The sequence below is a fragment of the Bidens hawaiensis genome, unplaced genomic scaffold, assembly GCF_021521415.1.
Source record: "Bidens hawaiensis isolate Kalapana, Puna unplaced genomic scaffold, B.hawaiensis_p1.1 tig00002186_1, whole genome shotgun sequence".
Taxonomy (NCBI): Eukaryota; Viridiplantae; Streptophyta; class Magnoliopsida; order Asterales; family Asteraceae; genus Bidens; species Bidens hawaiensis.
This window is the reverse complement of record NW_027491117.1, coordinates 2,823,581-2,844,116: the sequence shown is the minus strand read 5'-3', so window position 1 is coordinate 2,844,116 and position 20,536 is coordinate 2,823,581. Positions and strand designations below refer to the sequence as shown.

The 20,536-nt window shown below is 32.5% G+C and overlaps 2 protein-coding genes across 2 annotated transcripts; one reads left to right on the top strand and one right to left on the bottom strand.

The window, feature by feature from the left end:
* Window positions 1-310: 310 nt before the first annotated feature.
* On the top strand, window positions 311-1,651 carry LOC143610139 (transcription factor bHLH130-like). Its single transcript, XM_077084706.1, has 5 exons — window positions 311-490; window positions 593-769; window positions 886-951; window positions 1,357-1,425; window positions 1,512-1,651. The coding sequence occupies exons 1-5, from the start codon at window positions 317-319 to the stop codon at window positions 1,554-1,556; spliced, it is 531 nt and encodes a 176-aa protein (XP_076940821.1). The 5' UTR covers window positions 311-316; the 3' UTR covers window positions 1,557-1,651.
* A 1,723-nt stretch (window positions 1,652-3,374) lies between these two features.
* On the bottom strand, window positions 3,375-20,115 carry LOC143610304 (chaperone protein dnaJ GFA2, mitochondrial-like). Its single transcript, XM_077084825.1, has 18 exons — window positions 19,504-20,115; window positions 8,030-8,078; window positions 7,856-7,936; window positions 7,092-7,177; window positions 6,913-6,996; window positions 6,645-6,683; window positions 6,402-6,491; window positions 5,493-5,543; window positions 5,315-5,402; window positions 5,170-5,234; window positions 5,020-5,094; window positions 4,832-4,904; window positions 4,575-4,666; window positions 4,322-4,393; window positions 4,016-4,072; window positions 3,878-3,926; window positions 3,698-3,764; window positions 3,375-3,585 (listed from the first exon to the last, which is right to left on the bottom strand). Exons 1-18 carry the CDS (start codon window positions 20,113-20,115, stop codon window positions 3,489-3,491), a joined length of 1,827 nt encoding a protein of 608 aa, XP_076940940.1. The 3' UTR covers window positions 3,375-3,488.
* Between the last annotated feature and the right edge of the window lie 421 nt (window positions 20,116-20,536).

Sequence of the window (20,536 nt, the reverse complement as noted above, 5' to 3'; positions counted from 1 at the left end):
AAGAAAGTTGCGCACTTATAGTTATCGATTATTCGATTCACAAAATGCTGTTATTAAGCATGTTAAATTTGTTTCTTCTGGAGTATAATATTTGACAGTTATAGTTAGCATATAGTTCAGGCAGTTGGAGTTGGTTATGCTACTGTTACATTGTTATACTTCTGTTATTGATCATTTTGGGTTCTATATATAGGATGCCATGTTCAGTATACGGATTACTGATTATGAAGATTACATCATTTGCTTACCTTAGTGGTTTAAATAATAATTGAAAGAGGCTGATTGCTTTTGATATTGAAACTCAGGTTTTGCTAGCATGAAAAACGGAACATCATCAAGTACATTGAATAACCATATCAGTTTCTCATCAGGGCTATCTTCATCTCCATCAGGATTCTTGCCTCAGAGAGCTGAAAACAATAATAAGTTGCATGATTCTAAGTTCACTAGCTTGAAGAGGGGCAGTGATGGTGCTTTGAAGATGCCACAGGTACATCTAGATTCAACAATGCTTCTTTAGTTCTTTGAAGCTTCTTTAGTTCTTTGAATGTTCATTACAGTCGAATTTTGATTCATGTGAACTTGTTTGTAGAATGGAGAGACTGGAAATCATACTCATACTTTGGTTCACCATATGAGCTTGCCAAAAACTTCTTCCGAGATGGTGATGGCTGACAGTTTCTTACAGTTCCAACAGGAATCCACAGTTCCTTTGCAAACACGTGCAAAAAGGGGATTCGCTACGCACCCACGAAGCATTGCCGAGAGGGTATGATCTTCTCTTTTGGTCAGAATCTTGAAACTTGAATCTTGATCTTTTATCATCAATGTCGGCTAACATTATTACATTATTGTTAGTTAATCATCATTTGGGCTCAATTTCAGATTAGAAGAACTCGAATTAGTGAAAGAATCAAGAAGCTGCAAGAGCTTTTCCCTGATATAGACAAGGTAGAATTTCTGTGTTCTGTTTTGTTAAATTCTGTTTCCTGATTGTAAAATTCATACGTGGTTCCATCATGGGTTTCCCATCGGGTATCAGGTATACCCATTTGTGATCTTGTGCTGTTAACATGTATCCATTTAGGTTTCCTTTACTAGAAACAGAATATTAAACTCACCTGAAAACCGACTTGAAGTACTGAACTCTACTACACAACTAATAAGTATTTCTAACCACCAAAATAATATATATTATGATTGTATAATAAGTTCAGTTTCGATGTGAGTAAACAGGGTATGAAATCGATTTTAGGTAATTAGACGGGATCCATAATTTGTACCCATTGCAATAAATAGGAAAAGTCAAGAAATTAAGAAATGTGTAGCTGCTAATATCACATATGGAATCTGCAGAATAGCAATACAGCAGATATGTTAGATATGGCTGTTGAGTTCATCAAAAACCTTCAAAAGGAACTGCAGGTATACCAACAAATTTATTTAATATTTATATTATTTGTATTTTTATTTTGTTCCTTATGATTTTTTTCTTGTTTTGGGGAATTTAGACTTTGAATGATGCTAGAGCAAGGTGCACGTGTTCAAGCAAATAACTATGGTCTAAACTGCTTGGCTTTGTGTGGCCCGTAAAAGCATACGGGTCAAATATAGAAACCCGACATATACTTGAGTTTTGTAAAATGTAAAAAAAGTATGTAGACAATATAGTTTGCCCTTTTGAGTTTGTGAGAGTTTATATGATCAAGATTTTGTTTTCATTTCCCTTTACTCACCCTTCGCCATGTCCCATGTTCGTTTTTCTTGTATTTTGTAAACAACACAAGAAGAAGAAAAATTGTAATGATTTCAAAAACGACTTCAAAAGTCAAAAACTTAATCGGATTCTATTGATAATATAACATTAACCGGGGAAACAACCTATTACAAGAACACTAGAGATATAATAAGATCAATGGCGGTTTATTTTGTTTCTTGAATCAAACTATGAGGATGGCCCGACTCTTCACTCCTTCTTGTTCACAAGTTCACCTGCAACCACATATGCAAACATTAAACCACCATCTTTACAATTAATGTACATATAATCATATACACAAATGTAAGTGTGTGTGTGTGTGTATCTATGTATGCATAGATAGGGTACATGGATCGAAATTGACACTGCATTTCTCGGGAAGTTGCATGGCCATGCTATGATCGACACCAGAAATGGGAGGACCATTGACCAGAACACAAACAAGGTTGACCTAGAACTCTAATTGCATTACAACAAGCCTCGTTTGGTGGAATGGGGCTAAACGGTGCAACTGATGCACGACAGGGTAACAGTTGCACTAGTGCTGAAAAAAAGGTGTTCCCACACGGATGTGCCTCGGCTCCTTGAACGAATAGTCCGATCACCACCACCACCGCCACAAGGGATGCCATTGTCTTGGTTTTATCTTCCATAGTTTTGATGAGATATTTTAACACTTTCGTGATACATGTGTATTCATGTATATATATATTGATGCAGATTGGTGTGGGTGAAACATAGTTAGTTCATGCCATTGTCAAGTCATTAATTTAACTCAGCACTATTAGCATGCTTAAAAATACAGTTGTTGAATTCATATGTCATGACTAACTACTAAGTACTTAGTTAATACATTATCAACTTTTTTGTCTAACCAGGTTGTTCAGTGAAGCTTATTGGTTCAACCGGTCAACACTGTAGTGTTTAATCAATGTGCTGACCCCTCACAAATGTTGTCGGGAGGTATGACATTGATTTATGCTAGGGTGAAAACGAGACAAGTCACTTGTAAAGATCAGCTTGTCAAAAGCATAAGCGTAGCCTAAACAACCTCAAAGCAAAAGTTGAAGCTCACTTATTTGACAGACGAGCTGAGGCACGACTTCATATACTAACATACCAAGCTTTACTGTACATGTGACCCAAAAACACGAGAGCAATTTGAAGAAATAACTTAAATCTTTGTGTATTGACCCCTAATCGAATTATTTATGATTCATATGTGAAAGAAATCATTTTATCTACTAATACTGGACAAATTGGCGTATTACCAAATCACGCTCCTATTGTCACAGCAAGAATACTTCTATAAATATAAATTTATAACAAATATTAATATTAATATATACTAATCATCATATAAATAAATAACTATTTGAAGACAGTCAAGCCCACACAGCCTAGTAGTTGCCCGCTTAAAAAAAGTTCTTTCAAATAAATAGATTTTACAGTTTCTAAGCTCTAGCAGCTCAAATGGCTTCTTATTTTACACTAAAAGCACCTATTTACTACAAAGTAAAAAAAGACAAAAATACCCAAAGCTGCAACTATGTTTCAAGACAAGTTGTAGGGTACACTTTATATCCCTTTTGCATGCCATACATGTGTAAAACTAAACCCTTAAACGCCATCGCTTTCCCATCAAAACTTTGAACCCCTTTAAATACAAGAGGCGCATAACTGAAAAAATCTCTGCTTTCTGCTACACCTGTTTTCCACGTGTCCGTATTTAATTAGTTGCGCCAGCCGCAGCACCTTTATCATCTTCACCTTGTTCTTCTTTCGCAAACTCCTCGATCAGTTCACGTTGTCTTTCAGTTAAGTTCCTGAGTTAATAAAACAAACAATTAATCGCATATAACAACCCATATTTCAAGTTTCAACTAGCCGAACAGATATCTTAAAAGTAACTAAATGAAAAATGCGAGAAGATTGTACGTTGGCATGCTGACGTTGAAGTGTACATATTGGTCTCCATACGAGTAAGAGTTTCTCGTTTTAATTCCTAATAAAGAACAAAAAATTAATGTTTCATAGGCCCGTAGAAAGAAGAAAACTAAAAATAAATAATAGTAACCTAATATTATTATTATTATTATTGTTATTATTAATGCTTACCTTTCCCCTTTAAAACTACTTTTTGACCAGGTTGGGTTCCCGGACGAACCTGCATATGAAATTAAATTAATTTGATGAATTGTAACTTCTTGAATTTAATGTTATTAACCATTTTTCTTGAAATAATGAGATTGGTACCTTGAGAACAACATCCCCCGTTAATGTCGGGACCTGAATTGTTCCTCCCAAAATTGCCTGCAAATTAATAAAAGAAACAGCAAAGCTGTAAAAAAACAAGCAAAAGATCTGTTAATTTGGTGAATGTTTCCGCACTTGTGTTATTTATACCTTATTAGAGTTGTGATCTTTATAGAAAGAATACTATAAAACTACCTAAATGTTAACTAGCTAACCTGTTGTTACTTGTTAGATATGTGACTTGAAGAAAAGTTTATAGCAGTAAGTTTGTAATCTTAGCTACTGTTTCTTTTTTGTTACAATTACCTGAGTGATATTCAGTACGGCATCGACATGAATGTTTGATCCTTCTCGTCGGAATATAGGGTCTTCTCGTACCTAAAAGATTACCAACGTATACAGATAAATTCCAATTTAAGGCACCATACATACACACAAGGCAAAAAAAAACAAAAAAGACGCAGGATGTATACATGTTAAGTACATAAATGTTAAGAAAAATGCATATGTAGCATAAGCAATGGATCCTTCAACCAAAAGTCATGTAACATGATGTTACCTTAATAACAACAAAAAGATCACCAGGCTGGTTGCCATCTGGATCTGCTCCACCAAATCTAGGCATCCTTAATTCTTCGTCAGTATCCACTCCTGCAAATTCCAAATAATAAATATGACTGCTTTTACAAATGAACTGCAACTATAAGACAAGTGTCCTTAATATGAATAAAAAAAAGTTGTTCAGATTCTGTTCCAAGTGTTGCATTTACTTTACTCATGTAAAAACCAACTTTATTCAAGAAATATAAAAATTACCTGGCATTATATTCACTTTGACAGACTTTGGTCCTCTCACCACCTTCTGTCCATTGCATGACTTGCATAAGCTCTGTTAGTCAACCAATATTGTAAGTCAAAGTCAATTATTTCAGAACATATATGTTTATGTTAAGATAAGTAAAAACATGATACTTGGATTTGTGAAATAAATATTTGCCACATACCTTGACATATCTACCACTTCCACCACACTGAGTGCAAGTGACCTGGATTCTAAATGGACCAGTTTGATTAATTGTCTGCAATAGTACAGAACACATGTTAGCCTGAATAAGAAATTAAAAAAGATAAAAATAAAATAGTATAATACCAACCATGCCTGCTCCTTTGCACCGCCTACATGTCTCGGGCTTTGTTCCAGGAGGAACACCAGTTCCACCTGTCAAAAGTCATAAATAATATTGAGCATAAATCAAAAATATAACGGACAATATAAAGAGCTAAAATGATATATCATACCGCAAGTTTCACAAGGCAACTCGGTCTGGAAGACTATATTTTTTGTACATCCTTGAACAGCCTCCATAAATGAAAGTTCAAGGGCTACCTGTGGCATGATGGAAGAATACATTAACACATCAGATAGAAAATAAAATGCATAAACAATACTGAAAATTTTAAATTATAAAAATAAGACCTTTGCGTCCTTGCCAGTGAAGTGCCTATTAAACGACCCAAAGCCGAATATCTGTCCCACCAACATGCGCAAAAAGAAGAGTTATAATCCAATAATAAGAGACTAAGAGTATAGTTCTAAGATAAAATTGAATGAAACTAGAGAAGAAAGCATACATAGATCATGCTCAAATTAGCATGTTTGACACATAAATAAAAGATCTGCATTTGCATCTATAATTAACTTTTATACTAAAGCCAAGCTGCCCCAGTATGTAAAGTGTCAAGCCCGAAACAAGGTTGGCTTGGCTCATGACTCGCTAGCAGGCTTGTTGGCTCGCCCAATTTTAAAATATAAATACACACGCACACACATATATGTATATATACATACACACACATACAAATAAATATAAGTTTATATATACACACAAATATATAAATAACCCAAAATTACAACTTTATGCCCTATTATACAAGTTTAAAAATATGGACTTTTTGAAGAAAAGAAGTTGAAGATATTGGAAAGAAGCTTAGTCAAGATGTAATACGTAAAATATTACTTTTTATTTTCTATATAATAGTATGTGTAAAATATAAAAAAAAATGCAAAAAATAAACAGGCTGGCAGGAGTGATTCATGATTCGAGCAAAGCTCAACATTTCAGCTTGACTCGTTTACAGTCCTAACAGAAAGGGGATAATTAAAATACATATATCTATTACTGTCAGCAACATATACTCTGTACAGATAGTAGCACAAATAGCTGTACAGTGTTCATATTTTCTGCTATAAAACTTGATATTTTTGCTCATAACAGCTTTTGGGTGAAAAAGAAACAACTAAACGGTGTCTGTTGCATATATTAACTAGGCGTACAAATAATTAATAGAAAGAGTAGCTTATTCACATAAAGTATCAAAAACTCACATCATTGAGGTCCTGAAATGGATTGCGCCAATGACCCGGATCTGGACCCGCTTCACCGCCAGCAGTTGCTTCAAAAGTTTCATGACCAAGCTATACACACCAGTGAATCAAATGAAAAAGACGATGAGTATGGCATACATGATTAAATGAATATTATACAGCAACACTTTAAGAAGTCGAAATTCAATAACTAATAGCAGGTAAAACGGTTATAAAATTATAAAAGAAAGCTGATATTTGAACCTGGTCATATTGAGCTCGTTTCTCTTCATCTTTCAGAACCTGTAATAATACAAGATACCTTTGAGATTTGTCCACTTTATAAACTCATACAAATTCTTGTTAGTTTCAAAGGTCAGGCACACGTCATAAACATATTTTGTTTCATGAAATAAAGAAAATTAATATTCTTAATACAATATAACACATTTAATCGCAATTTTAAACAACAAAATTTGCAAACTATAAGAATCTAGAAAGGCATATCAAGAGTTAAATAACACCTTAGTACCTCATATGCCTTTGAAACTTCCTGAAACTTCTTTTCTGCTTCGGGATCATCTTTATTTGCATCTGGATGCCACTTTTTGGCTAGCTACAAGTTCCAAATAACACAAAAAATAAATAAATTAAATATATAGTAAAAACATATGTAAATGCAAAGCAAAAGGTTATGAGAAAGATACAAACCCCATAATAGGCTTTTTTGATTTCTGATGCTGTTGCATTCTTACTGACTCCAAGTGTATCATAATAATCTTTCGCGGCCATGTATGCTAGTTAATATAAAAAAGGCAAGTCAAGTAAGCTACAAAATTTACAAAATCCCATAAAACAAGGTTTAAAAGTTTTTGAATTTTTCTGGAGACTTGTAATATGTTCTTTATAGCCAGAATTCAACACCAAAAAAAAAATCAAATGGCCCACTCTATATATGGTTTCCATCATCAAAGGGCAGTTTGTAGGAGTGTACGAGTTGAGCCGCAGCTTGAGATAGGATCGATAAAAAGCTCAAAACGAGCCGAGCCTCATCGAGCACAAGGCATGTATGAGAAGATCATTTAGGCCCGTCGAGCCTTAACAAGCCAAGTGTAATTTTAAGTTTTTAACTTTTTAGACTTCTATGTTTTAATTTCACACTGCAAATGGCAAGCTCTGGCTCTTTTAAGGTACTGCACACAAGCTCGATCTGAGCTTAGGCTCGTTAAGATTCTCCTTAAAAACGCATATAGTTTAATAATTAACAAATAACAAACGAGCCGATCCGAGCGGAACCTGAGCGTGAAAAAGGACTCACAAGCTGAGCTCTCGCTCTCGTAAGTCGGGGTTCAACTCGTTTACACCCCTAGCAGTTTGTATAGAAGTTCAAATTCAAGATAAGATAAACTATTGAAGAACATAAAAGGATTGTAACTTTAAATACTAAAAAAAAATCAGAGAGTGTGTGAACATACAAGTGGCATGAATGAATCTAGTGTTCCCACAATAATATCCACCAACTCTTCCAATACGCGGTCCATACCTCGAATTAACCACTGCAACAAAACACCAGCCATAAATCAAACACAAATACAATACAACCTCAAAATAATAAAAATATTAGTTAATTTTGAGCAGTAAAGATATACCATTTCTGTAATTCCTATAACTTCCTCCTTTTACCAAGGAATCATACAACTACACAGCAATCACATAACAAACGTCAATTGAAAGACTAACAAATAGATACAAATCGAATGAACATATATTATAATTGTGCGTACGGGATTGTTGTGGAGTGAGCGGCGAGCAATCCATGAGAAGAGTCTAATGGCGTTGGGACGAACCATTTGCTGGATGCCTGTCTGTTAATTAATAGAAAGAAGAAACTGTTGTTCTTCTGTAAACCCTAGAAACAGGAACCCTAATTTAATTGAAAGGATCAAGAGAAGGTTCTAGGGCCAGTATCACCATAGCCTTCAAGTTTCCCCCAATTTTAAAGGAGGGGCTGTTTGGTAAATAAACTAATTGCATAAATCAATCAACAAAAGAATCATATTAATAAAATTACAATTTACATTAAAATAACAAAATAACAGAAGTTACATGACTAAGATTACACAAATATGTTGCAAATAAATAAAACTTTTCTTGTATACTACATTTGTGATTGTATTGATCAGTATACACTGTTTATCAAAAATCAAAATCTTTAGTCCATGTCTGCTTGTAACTCTTGATGATGTAACAAATACGTATGCTTATAACTCTTCTGTGTGACAAAAGAGGTTCTTCAAGTGCATTCCGACTCTAATAAATGATATTGTATCCATGAAACCAACAAAAAAAATATCTATGCACATAAAATATCATACCTTTTAATTAATTAATATGATGTTATTTGAGATCATCCGATAATAATAATAATGCTATGTGAAGGTTTAGGGATTTATATAATAACTGAGATATGACTTCTGGGCCCACATGTAACTCTATTACAAGCATGTAATATGAAAAAAAATATGAGTAAAACTGAGAATAACTTTTACGCTATGAAGAAGATGATCAATTTTTACTCTGCCCCCACTTTGTAGAAGATGAAGGGAATAGTAAAATAATAATAATAATAATAATGCTACGTGAAGGTTAAGGGATTTAAATAATGATTGAGAACTAATGACTCCTGGGCCCACATGTTACTCCACTACAAGCATGTAATATGAACAAAATATGAGTAAAAGTGAGAATAAGTTTTACGCTTTGAAGAAGATAATCGATTTTTATATTGCCCCCACTTAGTAGATGATGAAGAGAATAATAATAATAATAATGTTACGTGAAGGTTTAGGGATTTAAATAATAATTGAGAACTAATGAATCTTGGGCCCACGTGTAACTCAATTACCAGCATGTAATATGAACAAAATATGAGTAAAAGTGAGAATAAGTTTTATGCTTTGAAAAAGATGATCGATTTTTACTCTGTCGCCACTTTGTAGAAGACGAAGGGAATAGTAGAATAATAATAATAATAATAACGCTACGTGAAGGTTTAGGGATTTAGATAATAATTGAGAACTAATGACACATGGGCCCACATGTAACTCAATTACAAGCATGTAATATGAACAAAATATAAGTAAAAGTGAGGATAAGTTTTACGCTTTGAAGAAGATGATCGATTTTTACTCTGCCTCCACTTTGTAGAAAATGAAGGGAATAGTATAATAGTAATAATAATGCTACATGAAGGTTTGGGGATTTATATAATAACTGAGAACTAATGACTCCTGGGCTCACATGTAACTCAATTACAAGCATGTAGGTTGAAAAACATATAAGTAAAATTGAGAGTAGCTTTTACGATATGAAGTAGATGGTGGATTTTTACTCTGCCCCACTTTGTAGAAGATGAAGGGAATAGTAAAATAATAATAATAATAATAAAATTGTCACACCCCAACCTAAGGCGGAAATGCCGGGCCGTGATTTGATTGCTCACAGCTCGAAGATACTATCATAAATATAAATGACAATATCTAATTAATTATTTTGTTCAAATAATACACACAATAATCAAATACAACCAAACAATTCAAATAAATAAATACAACAAGTCTAAATCCATGTATATCTTCATTATAATCCTAAGGTCTTTCTAAGTGTCCATCCTTCAACTCAGGCAACATGCATATGCGTAGAAAATGGAGTTTTGTCAAAAAACATGTTGAGTGAGTTTACCACCAAGTTTTGACACCAAAATAATGTTAATATGATAAATAAGTAAAACGTAATAAATGCGGTAATGAAGTCAAACCATAAACAAATAGATTGTCGATTAAACCATTGCCAAGCGAATCGAGCGCCGGTAAATCAACTATGAGCAAATAAATAGAATAAGACCGTTGCTAAGCGAATCGGGCGGTGGTCAATAGAATGAGAACCCTCTCCAAGGGGATATGTCAAACGATTGCATACCAAGACAAATAAGCACATGAGTAGATTTAATTAATCACACACAATTACACGTTTGCTATTTTTGATATGTATATATAGATATGTATGTATAGTATGATATACGCATATGTCCCCAAAACGTTTATGAAAATCGAGTAAAATAGGGGAATGATAAAACTCACCTGATCGAATAAGCCAAACGGGAATGAATTATGTCAAGAAAGCGGAAATCACGCTCTTCGAGAATTACCGACAAGAATCCTAATTAAATGATATGATGAGTGAATTATAAATGATACAATACGTATAACGATCTTACGATTTAGATATGATTTGAGTTATATTTATGATGGAATAAGTTATGGATTGAACGATTGCTCTCTAGGATTATTATTATTTAATTATAAAAATCATTGTTTGTCATAAAAATCGGGTTTACAAATAATTAGTTTAAATAAATATGAGTCGAGATCTACTATAAAAATATACGTTTAAATATATAATTATCTTAAAATTTATATCTTGAAATTTTTCACAATGATCTAACGATATTAATAACACCTTTAATACGTTTATTATAGTTTTGTTTAAAAGAACTAATATATATATATCTACTATATATAATATATAACTCATGGGCAAACTAAGACACTTAAATTTAAGGGATTTACAAATATTATAATACATGATACAACAAACCAAGCATAATGAAGAAGGACAATATAGTCTTTAAAGCATATAAATATCACGTGCAATTAGAATTGGTTAAAAAAAGTTACAATTTTGATCCCTTAACTTTAATCATATTTTCTAAATATAAACAATACTTACAACTTTAACCCTAATCTTTTATCTATATATTCTTTTTATTTTCACTTTTAACCTAACTTCCCCCCACTATTTTTAAACGGCCATAACGTTTTCATATATTAATATTTTTTAAAAGACATTGCACCATAAAAACAAGCATTTTATTATCTTTAAATTGAGTATGATATTGCTATAGTTTTTTCAGTTAAAAAACAACATTTTACGTAGAGATATTTGTGGTCTGGTTTTGATGGTTTTTAAATTAAACCGTGAGCTAGATCGTTACTAACGTTTTCTTGTCTTCGAAACAAAAAACCAACCATTTGAAAATTGAAAATCGGTTGGCCAGAAGTTAAAGAAAAAAAATCAACCGTGAAATCAAACCAGTTACATGTTTGAACGGTTTCACGATTTCAGACCAGATGATACTAAACCCCGTTTCCCGCTGCATCGCGCGAGCACCCACCGTGTGTGTGTGTGTGTGTGCGAGTTTATAAAGACGTTTTTAACAACGGGAAATATCAATCTTAGTGTCGGTTTTTAATAAAATAATGATGATTTGTTATTAATAAGGTATATATATATATGTATATATATATAGGGGATGGATCATGCGAGAAGTAATATAAGAGCGAGAAGTGCGAGAAGTGAATCTCAACCATTCATCATATAAATCAATGGTTTAAGATACATGACGGCAATTTTGTAAATAGTTTGAATATTTGCACAGATATTTTATGCTTAAAAGGGCAAAATCGTCAATATTGTATAGGCTTAAGTAACGTTTGGAATCCCTGCTTTCACTCCCAAAACTGCTCCACATTACTCACGCTAAATCCATATCAGCATATGAAATTGATACACAAAATCGACGAGTTTAAAGTAGATTGATTCTGTTGGGTGTGTATAAGAAGCAATCGTTCATCTTTGTTGTTTATCGGTGTGTTTTGAGGTTTAATTGGGGCTTTTTGATATGCTACAGTGATCGAACCCTACACAACAAATTCAAGGTATATAGGATGTTTTCGTTTTGAATCAAAGTATCATATAAACTAAATAATGAATACACAAAGATTTAATTTATCTGTATCTCACAATAGTGCCCTACATATAATATTAATATTAATAATAATAATAATAATAATAATAATAATATAAGGTTTCCATACCGTGACAGTAGGTAAAAAACTTATTTATAAACATTTAATATATCTAAATCGTATGTGTTGTTAGTAATTTGTAAATAATTGGGTGGATGCTTAAGGTTGATGCTACTGTATCCGTAGGATACCAAGATTTAGGTCATTTTCAAAGTTTATGCATCTGGTTGTTTTGTATATTTGATAATAATTGATAATTATGTGTAAAAATAGGTTTGCATTGTGTAGCTAATAATAATTGTGGATTAGGCAGAAGTGTGTGTTTGTTAAACTATATAATAATTAATGATAATGACATACCTACGTGTGTGTGTGTGTGTGTGTCACGTGAATACATCCCTATGTGCCTACGTACCCACATGTGTGTGTCCCTATATACGTACAGACAAACATACATGCCTACATACGAACAAGTATGCGTGCATACGTACCTACATATGAGCATCACACGTGCATACCGACATACGAGCAGTCATGCGTAGACATACGTACCTACATACATACATTTTATGAAGTGTACGGCGTACAGATGTAGGTACAGCACTACTGCCTATGCTGCTTCCAGGGTTAGCATTCTGTTATATAATGTGTCTTTTTTGTTATCTGGTGTAAGATAATCTTAACATGTTTAGTATTTAGATGTGTAGACTCGGAGCTTGCAATTTTGATATGGTGCAATTTTAAGAGAATGCATTCATCACCAAGTAGCGGCAATGTAAACATAATTAACAATATGTAGTTTTTTCATTTGTTATCTTGTTATATGTTTGTAAGCTAACCTCTGTCTTGTTTCACAAATATGTTCTGGAGTTGGGTCATATTAAAATGTTCTTTAGGTACACACATGATCCAAGTTTTAACATAGTACAAATTCAACAACATTTAGAGGTATCACTCATTTATTATGTTCTTCAGATACGTGTAAATTATAAGTTTGCATATTTGTTATACATATTACGTTTGTAGATGACAGCTGGTTGTATATTACAGTTGCCTATGTAGGTGTTGTATATGTAGATTACAGTTGGTTGTGTAGTTGTTTGGGTGGTATAATAATTTGTTGGTTGTGTATGATGCACTGTGTAGGTACATGATGCTATGTGTAGGTGTCGTGTGCTTGATTTGTAGATTCCTAATAGTTCTGATTTGTGTAGGAAAATATGTTCGTCTGTTGTATAATATAAACATATTAATAATTTAATTTATCTTTGGTTTAGGTCATTGTTAGCTATGTGGGGAACGCTACGAATCGTATATGTGCTTATCTGGAGATGTAGGTTAGCTTGGATTATAGTTGAATTGGAACAATTTTTGTTTCAGTGGTATGCCGATACAGTTTCTGTTCAGCTTTTAAAAAATACTTGCAAAGAGATAAATCCAATTGTGTATAATTGGTGTCGTTTATGTAGGGTATTTTATCAGTTATTGTCGTATTTATGTGTAGGTTATTTTATAAAAGTTGTGTAGTGAACTAATTTGTTTTGTTTTTCCTTAAAACCAGATTTGAAGACATTTGGCGTTGCAAGTATGCCAAACCACAGAGGGGAGGCTTTGGTTAGAAACACGATTTCACGCGTGGTGAATGGTGATAAAAACATAATGGAACTAAGAACATTTGATACTTTTGTATTCCTATTATATTTAAATTATGTTTTTCTTTAAGCTAAACTACCTAGTCAAGTGTTTATGGCCCGTTTATAGAACTTGGATAAAGTTAGCACTCTACATTTTGTTTAAAAATTATTTTTCTTATGTGATGGATTCATGGTATTATTGTAAAGTCTGTTTCTATGTGTTATGCTTATTAATGCACCAAAATAATGCATTAATGATAGTGTATGTTCTTTTCCTGCAACAAAGTATCCCTATAGTGTAATAAATTATCCCTACACTTCAATAAATCATTCCTATTGCAACAACTTGCAACACCCAATTACCCTGCAATTTGTGTTCGACTGTGTAGGGTATAATCTTTTTTATTATTATTTATTTATAAGATATCCTACTCATATTTCTGCATTTTATCCTAAATTTAATAATACCCAAATTACTCTCAGTGGTTACTTAAACAAATTAATAGTTCTTGCAATGTCATCCTAAACTTTCAAAAGTTTGACCATAAACTTTGACATTATGATCTTTGTCTGTTATTTGATTTGTATACATTTAAACATATACAACCAATGAATTCAATTAAAACTGAAAAATACTACAAAACATATTATGGCATAAATGTGAAGTCTTTAGAAACAAACAATACTCAAAACTAAAAAGACATAAGCGCACTCAAACAAAAAACCTAAATGCAATTGATGGTAACATGAATTTGAAAAGGAAAAACTATAGTAATGCTGATGGAGAATCAATTTTTTCTCTTTTCTTTTTTGTTGCAATTACAAGAGTAATGATTGTTTGTATACTGATTGCATTTGTGACACAACATTTTTGATTTCCTGCTTCCCTGTGTAGCCTTTTTGCTTGGCCAATCGTGCAACGACAAGTACCGAAACCTTTATATTATATTCCTTTTGATGCAACAAATGTGATAGTTTCTTGCTCAGAGTAACCAAGCAAATCTAGAATAGCATTTAACTGCTTATAAGCTGGTCCATTCAGTATCTTCTTCTAATATACTTTGTCCTTAATCTTTCGCAAATCCTACACAAAATACAATAACCCATATATTGCATATTAGTTAAAATGATTAAAAATGCTAGACATCATACACAATGAACAAAAACACATACACAATTTACTAGATTAATACTTACATCTGTTAGAAAATAGACTCCACAAATAAATATTTATTCTCACGAATAATAAAACTACATACTCAAATAATATAACAAATACATGATTAGGAAAAAGAAACGATTCTTGTATATACTGAGTTTCTCTGTATAACTAAACATATAACCATAGCATATGTTATATATCCAACACAAAATACAATAACCAGTTACATATCTTCTTACTTAATATGGTTGAAAGTCACAAAGAACATACACAATAAACAAAAATTCCTACATAGCGATTTAAACATGCATTTGCATGAAACAGCCTGCACAAGATGGTATTTAATCTCATAAACAATACAACTAACTACACAAGTTTACAGAGCATAACAGAAACATGGACACAACTTATATATATCTCTACACAACATAAAGATAATATTCAAATAACATCAATGGTGTAAATATAGCATAAACTTGACGATAAAATAAATGTACTAAACTACACAATAACAGTTAATAGGTATCCCACTTGAATATGAAATTGAAGTTGTGACAATATGGAATTGGGTGATAATAACATGATATTGAAGTTGTGACTATACATAACTCCAATGTTGTTACATGTTTATAGATGGTATTAAATGATACAGAGACGAAAAGGAGTAGTTTGTACCCATATTGTTAGTTTCTTGGAATCGTCGTGCTGGTAAGTCAGGTGCTTGTATCTAACTTAAATGATGTTAAATAAAGATGTGTAGGATAGTAAGAAAAAATTGTATCTACTGTTAAAATTAAGTCAATTAGAGGTTGTATTTCTAATTCAATATTAAATATGGATTTATGAGGTAGTAAGTACCAATAGTTTTACATGTAAGTTATTAGGTTGTATGGTTCGATGGGTTTCTTACACTTTTTTTTGGGGGTAGTTTCGGGGGGGGGGGGGGGGGGAATAGTGCAGGGAGGGTTTTGGGTGCGTTTAAAGTTGTATTTTTTTTCGTTTAATATCGAGTAACAATGTTACTGGATAAACAAAAGTAGCAACAATAAATACGTACGAAGCTACACTAGATACATAAGTAACTGTATGTGTGTGTATAAACACACACGTAAGTACCTACACTACGTAAGTACATATTGTGTAGGTGCCGGGCATACATTTCTGGGGTGTGTAGTGTTGTTGTTATAAGGTGTGAAGGAAAATCAAGAGTTTTAAAATGATACTAAACCAATTATGGCATTTTTAGTTAAGCAAATTTGATCTTTTATTAAGAAAAAATTAATAACATACTCATATACTTATAGCAATGGGAATTCAATAAAAATAAACCCTAAGCATAATAGCATACACACTAAATATCTAGTAATTGCTAATCTCGTATAAAAATCGACATTAGGTATTGTAACAACATCCAATTTGTTATACTCAAACCTAATCATAGAAACTAAAAATGGAGCATATATATATATATACATATACATGTGAATATTATTATCCTGTTGATCCAGAAAGAATGTTTGAAGTTGAAGTTGATATAAAAGAATTGAATGAAACCTGATTTGCTGATATTGATTCGATGTATTGTCTTGTTGTGAGAATCGCCGCATACTGAATTCATGAACATCAAAATCTAAATCGATTTAGGACAGAATAAAATTAGGCTAAATAGTCGATTGGTGAATATAATAATCGAATTAGACATTTTTGGTTCACAAAAAATCTGTAATGGATACTGAACTAGCAATTGTGTTGATAGAAATATAGGATTGTGAGTGTCGATGTTTTTTTAATTTTGAACAGTTGATATTGGTGATAAACAGATAATATTTTTCAAATAAAATAATTTTTGAAACAATCTTGCAATTAAAAGTTACCAAATATAAGATTATAATAGATTACCAATGTACCATTGTATTTAATTTAAAAGTAAAATAAAAGGAAAAAATATGATTGGTTGTAGCTACTTCTCGCATTAAGAATACTTCTAAAATGAACCGGATCATATATATATATATGTGTGTGTGTGTATACACGAAAACTTATAACGAAACCAATCGACACGAAACGTTCAACTCTATGATGTCGGTTTAACAAAATATGGTTTATTTAATATCAATTATAGTGTAATATAATCCTTAAAATATGTTAAAACAACAAAGAAAATAAAAACATCAAAAAATGGCAAAACTAGGACTCGAACCGGGGTGGCAGCCGGCCCACGAGATTGAACACACACACCCTAGCCAACTGAGCTAGGGTGTCAGCTGGTTAACATCTGTAAACGCATGTATATATACAGTAATTAATAAAACCCAATTTGGATTATAAACCCTAGATCTGCAATCGAACAATCTGTTCAATGTTCGTTTAATTAGTATTAGGGCTTTTGTTATGCGATGTTAAACGAGCAACAAGCATGTTTCAATTACCTTAAATATTGATGAAACCAATGAGAACGACCACCCGGTCGCCAACGGCAAGAACAGACCCAGACAGGAGGACTACGGCCTAGATAAATGCAATTAGGGTTAGGGTTACTGTTCTTCGGGTTATGAAGGAAGTGCAAACGCGTTTAATTGAATTTTAATAAACCCTAAATTATATAATTAGTTTTAGGTTAAGTCGGTCATCAATATCTCAATTCGTATCATTCTTTGATCTTGTTTCTTAATTAAGTATGACGATTAGGATGAGAATGGCAAGAATAATCACAATCAAGATCCAATTCTTAACTTAGATCGTTAGTTTAGGCTCAAGTAACTAAACGGGTCACGAAATTGGGTTCACGGGTCATGGGTACGGGTCTGGTAAATGTGTCATAAAGAAATGTTAAAAATTGTATTTTAGTCCCTATAGATTGAAGGTGGGAACAATGGTGGATAAAAGTTTATGTTCGGGTTAAAAAAACGTATATCTTTCAAATTTAAATATATATTAAACTAGTTTTAGAGCCCGTGTCAAACACGAGGTAATTCAAATTATGAAATTATAAGTAAAAAAAATTACATAGCGTATATGAAAAAAAAATGTATTACATCTATACTTGTATCTATACAATGTGTACATTAATTGATTTTATTTATATCACAAAATGATTTTTTTAGATGAACTTAATAAAAAAAATGTTCGCGCAAAAACGTACCCGAGAATGCTTCTTTCTATTGAAAAATTCATTCTCGGTGCCATATATGTATAATTGAAAGACTTTTGGTTATGAACCAATTTGGGAAATAAACCAATTTGAAAAAGTTAGAAGTATTGTTAGGCATGGGGGTGGCACGTCGAAAGTGTTCGCATTCTTTTCTTATATTTTAATAGTTGAGGGAAAAATAGTCAGTTCGCCAAATCCTGAACCTTTTGATTATTTCAAAAAATGCCCTTAAAAATAAATTTGAACCCCGAATCATGTTTAAACTTCTAACTTTCATACTTTTGACATTTTAAAGTCAACACTTTGAATCCATAACAAATTTGACGATAAATCTGTTTTGCATTCTCAAACTTTTAAAAATACTCAAAATTTTTATTTTTGACTCGTTACAAATTTTAACCTAAATGCAGTTAACTTGTACCAAACAATCTATTTATCAACTTTTGACCCATAAAATCAAATTTAAGTTCCACAAAAAACCCGAAACAATTTTCACTTGAGAAACATAATTTGTTGTTGATTTTTGAAATTCACCAAGTATTTTGAAATATATAGTAAAATAATATGTTAATATTTATATTTATAAAAATATATAGATATTATATAAATATAGTGTAAAAGGAAAGTGAATCATTATTGCTTTATTACATATATTAGGGTATATTAGTTTTGGAGGGAAAAAAATTGTGAGAATGAACAAAAACATGACAAGTGTCCACATTTATTTTATTTTATTAGAATAGGTAGATCAATATAATAAATACATATAAATTGTAAAATAATTTCTCGATAACCGCGATATTTTTCATTATTAAAATTTCCCGAATAAAAAACGAGTCGAGTAACGGATATAAATTCATACGTGGAAAATCCGAGTTGTTACAATAATAATAATAATAATAACGCTACGTGAAGGTTAAGGGATTTAAATAACAATTAAGAACTAATGACTCTTGGGCCCACATGTAACTCAATTGCAAGCATGTAATATGAACAAAATATAAGTAAAAGTGAGAATAAGTTTTACGCTTTGAAGAATATGATCGATTTTTATTCTGCCCCCACTTTGTAGAAGATGAAGGGAATAGTTGAATAATAATAATAATAATGTTGCGTGAAAGTTTAGGGATTTAAATAATAATTGAGAACTAAAGACTCTTGGGCCCACATGTAACTCAATTACAAGCTTTTCGAGTTCCTTTCACCATCCGAAGAACCTTCCGACCAAGCAGGAGACGGATCTCCATAAAATTTCGGGATCCAAGTCTTCAACGACCCAAACCGAATAACCCTTTCCTTTCCATTTTACCACAATCTCCTCTTCAATTGTGTTTTCAATCTTTGTTAACACAAAGCATTCCCCAGTGGAATTATCCGATTTTTGCCAAGAGAATTCCGAAGGACAAACAGTCGATCCAAACAATTCACCAATTTTATCAAAAACTGAACTATCCCGAAGCATGACCGGCAGGCCCAACACTTTAAGGCCAGCTACACGATCAAACGGGATTTCTTGGCCATTCCAAATTGACGCCTCCGACAAATATCGTTTCCAGATACAAGCTTTCGACTTCAAGAAATCACTCGCTTGTTCGTGTTTCTTGAACACGACCAAGATTGTCAACCCACCTACATATGATAAAACCACATCTACAAACCCTGCCTCTTTTAGCATCCCCTTCGCCTCACACACGGGCTGAACACCCTTTGCCACCCCAATAACCGCTCTCCCCAAAATCTGAGTAGGGTAGCTCAAACTCGGACACTCCAAAGATATCTCTCTTTTGGGAGCATCCGATGCGCCAGTTGTACCTTTCTCAACTACATCTTTATACGACACCCCAGACTGCATATAGGATTGTTTCATTACCCACTTTGTATTACCTCTTCCCGGTGCCACCTGATACACTGGAGCTCCCATCCACAGCCATGCCTCTTTTGTCATACAAGGCCACCGAAATCAACAATACAGCTCCAAATACCTTTTATTTATTAGTTTCCAACTATATCTTTTTAGTTTGAAAGTCTACAAAATAGGAGTTTTAAATATGTTTTGAAAGTTATTCAAAACATAAATAGATGGGTACAACTTACAAGTATACAATTGGTGTGACAAAAATTGTAATAAACAGAAAGAATATATCTTGGTTAAGATCAAATTATGTACTCGTGTTCATGGCTTGGTTTCCAATATAAACAACTTAGTGCATATATTTTGAAAAAAATAATAATAATCTGTTTGACGAACTATAAGATGCAGGTCTTGAAAAAGCGTGGCGAAAGACCATACACAAACGGTCCATTATATGTCGGTTTTAGTAACAATTATTGTCTTTAGAATC

Coding starts and splice junctions, on each gene's coding strand:
- LOC143610139 (XM_077084706.1), top strand. CDS start 317: ATGAAAAACGGAACATCATCAAGTACATTGAATAACCATATCAGTTTC. Junction 491..592: donor GTGCTTTGAAGATGCCACAG/GTACATCTAGAT, acceptor ACTTGTTTGTAG/AATGGAGAGACTGGAAATCA. Junction 952..1,356: donor TTTTCCCTGATATAGACAAG/GTAGAATTTCTG, acceptor TGGAATCTGCAG/AATAGCAATACAGCAGATAT.
- LOC143610304 (XM_077084825.1), bottom strand. CDS start 20,115: ATGGGAGCTCCAGTGTATCAGGTGGCACCGGGAAGAGGTAATACAAAG. Junction 6,492..6,644: donor AACGAGCTCAATATGACCAG/GTTCAAATATCA, acceptor TGGTGTGTATAG/CTTGGTCATGAAACTTTTGA. Junction 5,095..5,169: donor GGTGCAAAGGAGCAGGCATG/GTTGGTATTATA, acceptor GTACTATTGCAG/ACAATTAATCAAACTGGTCC.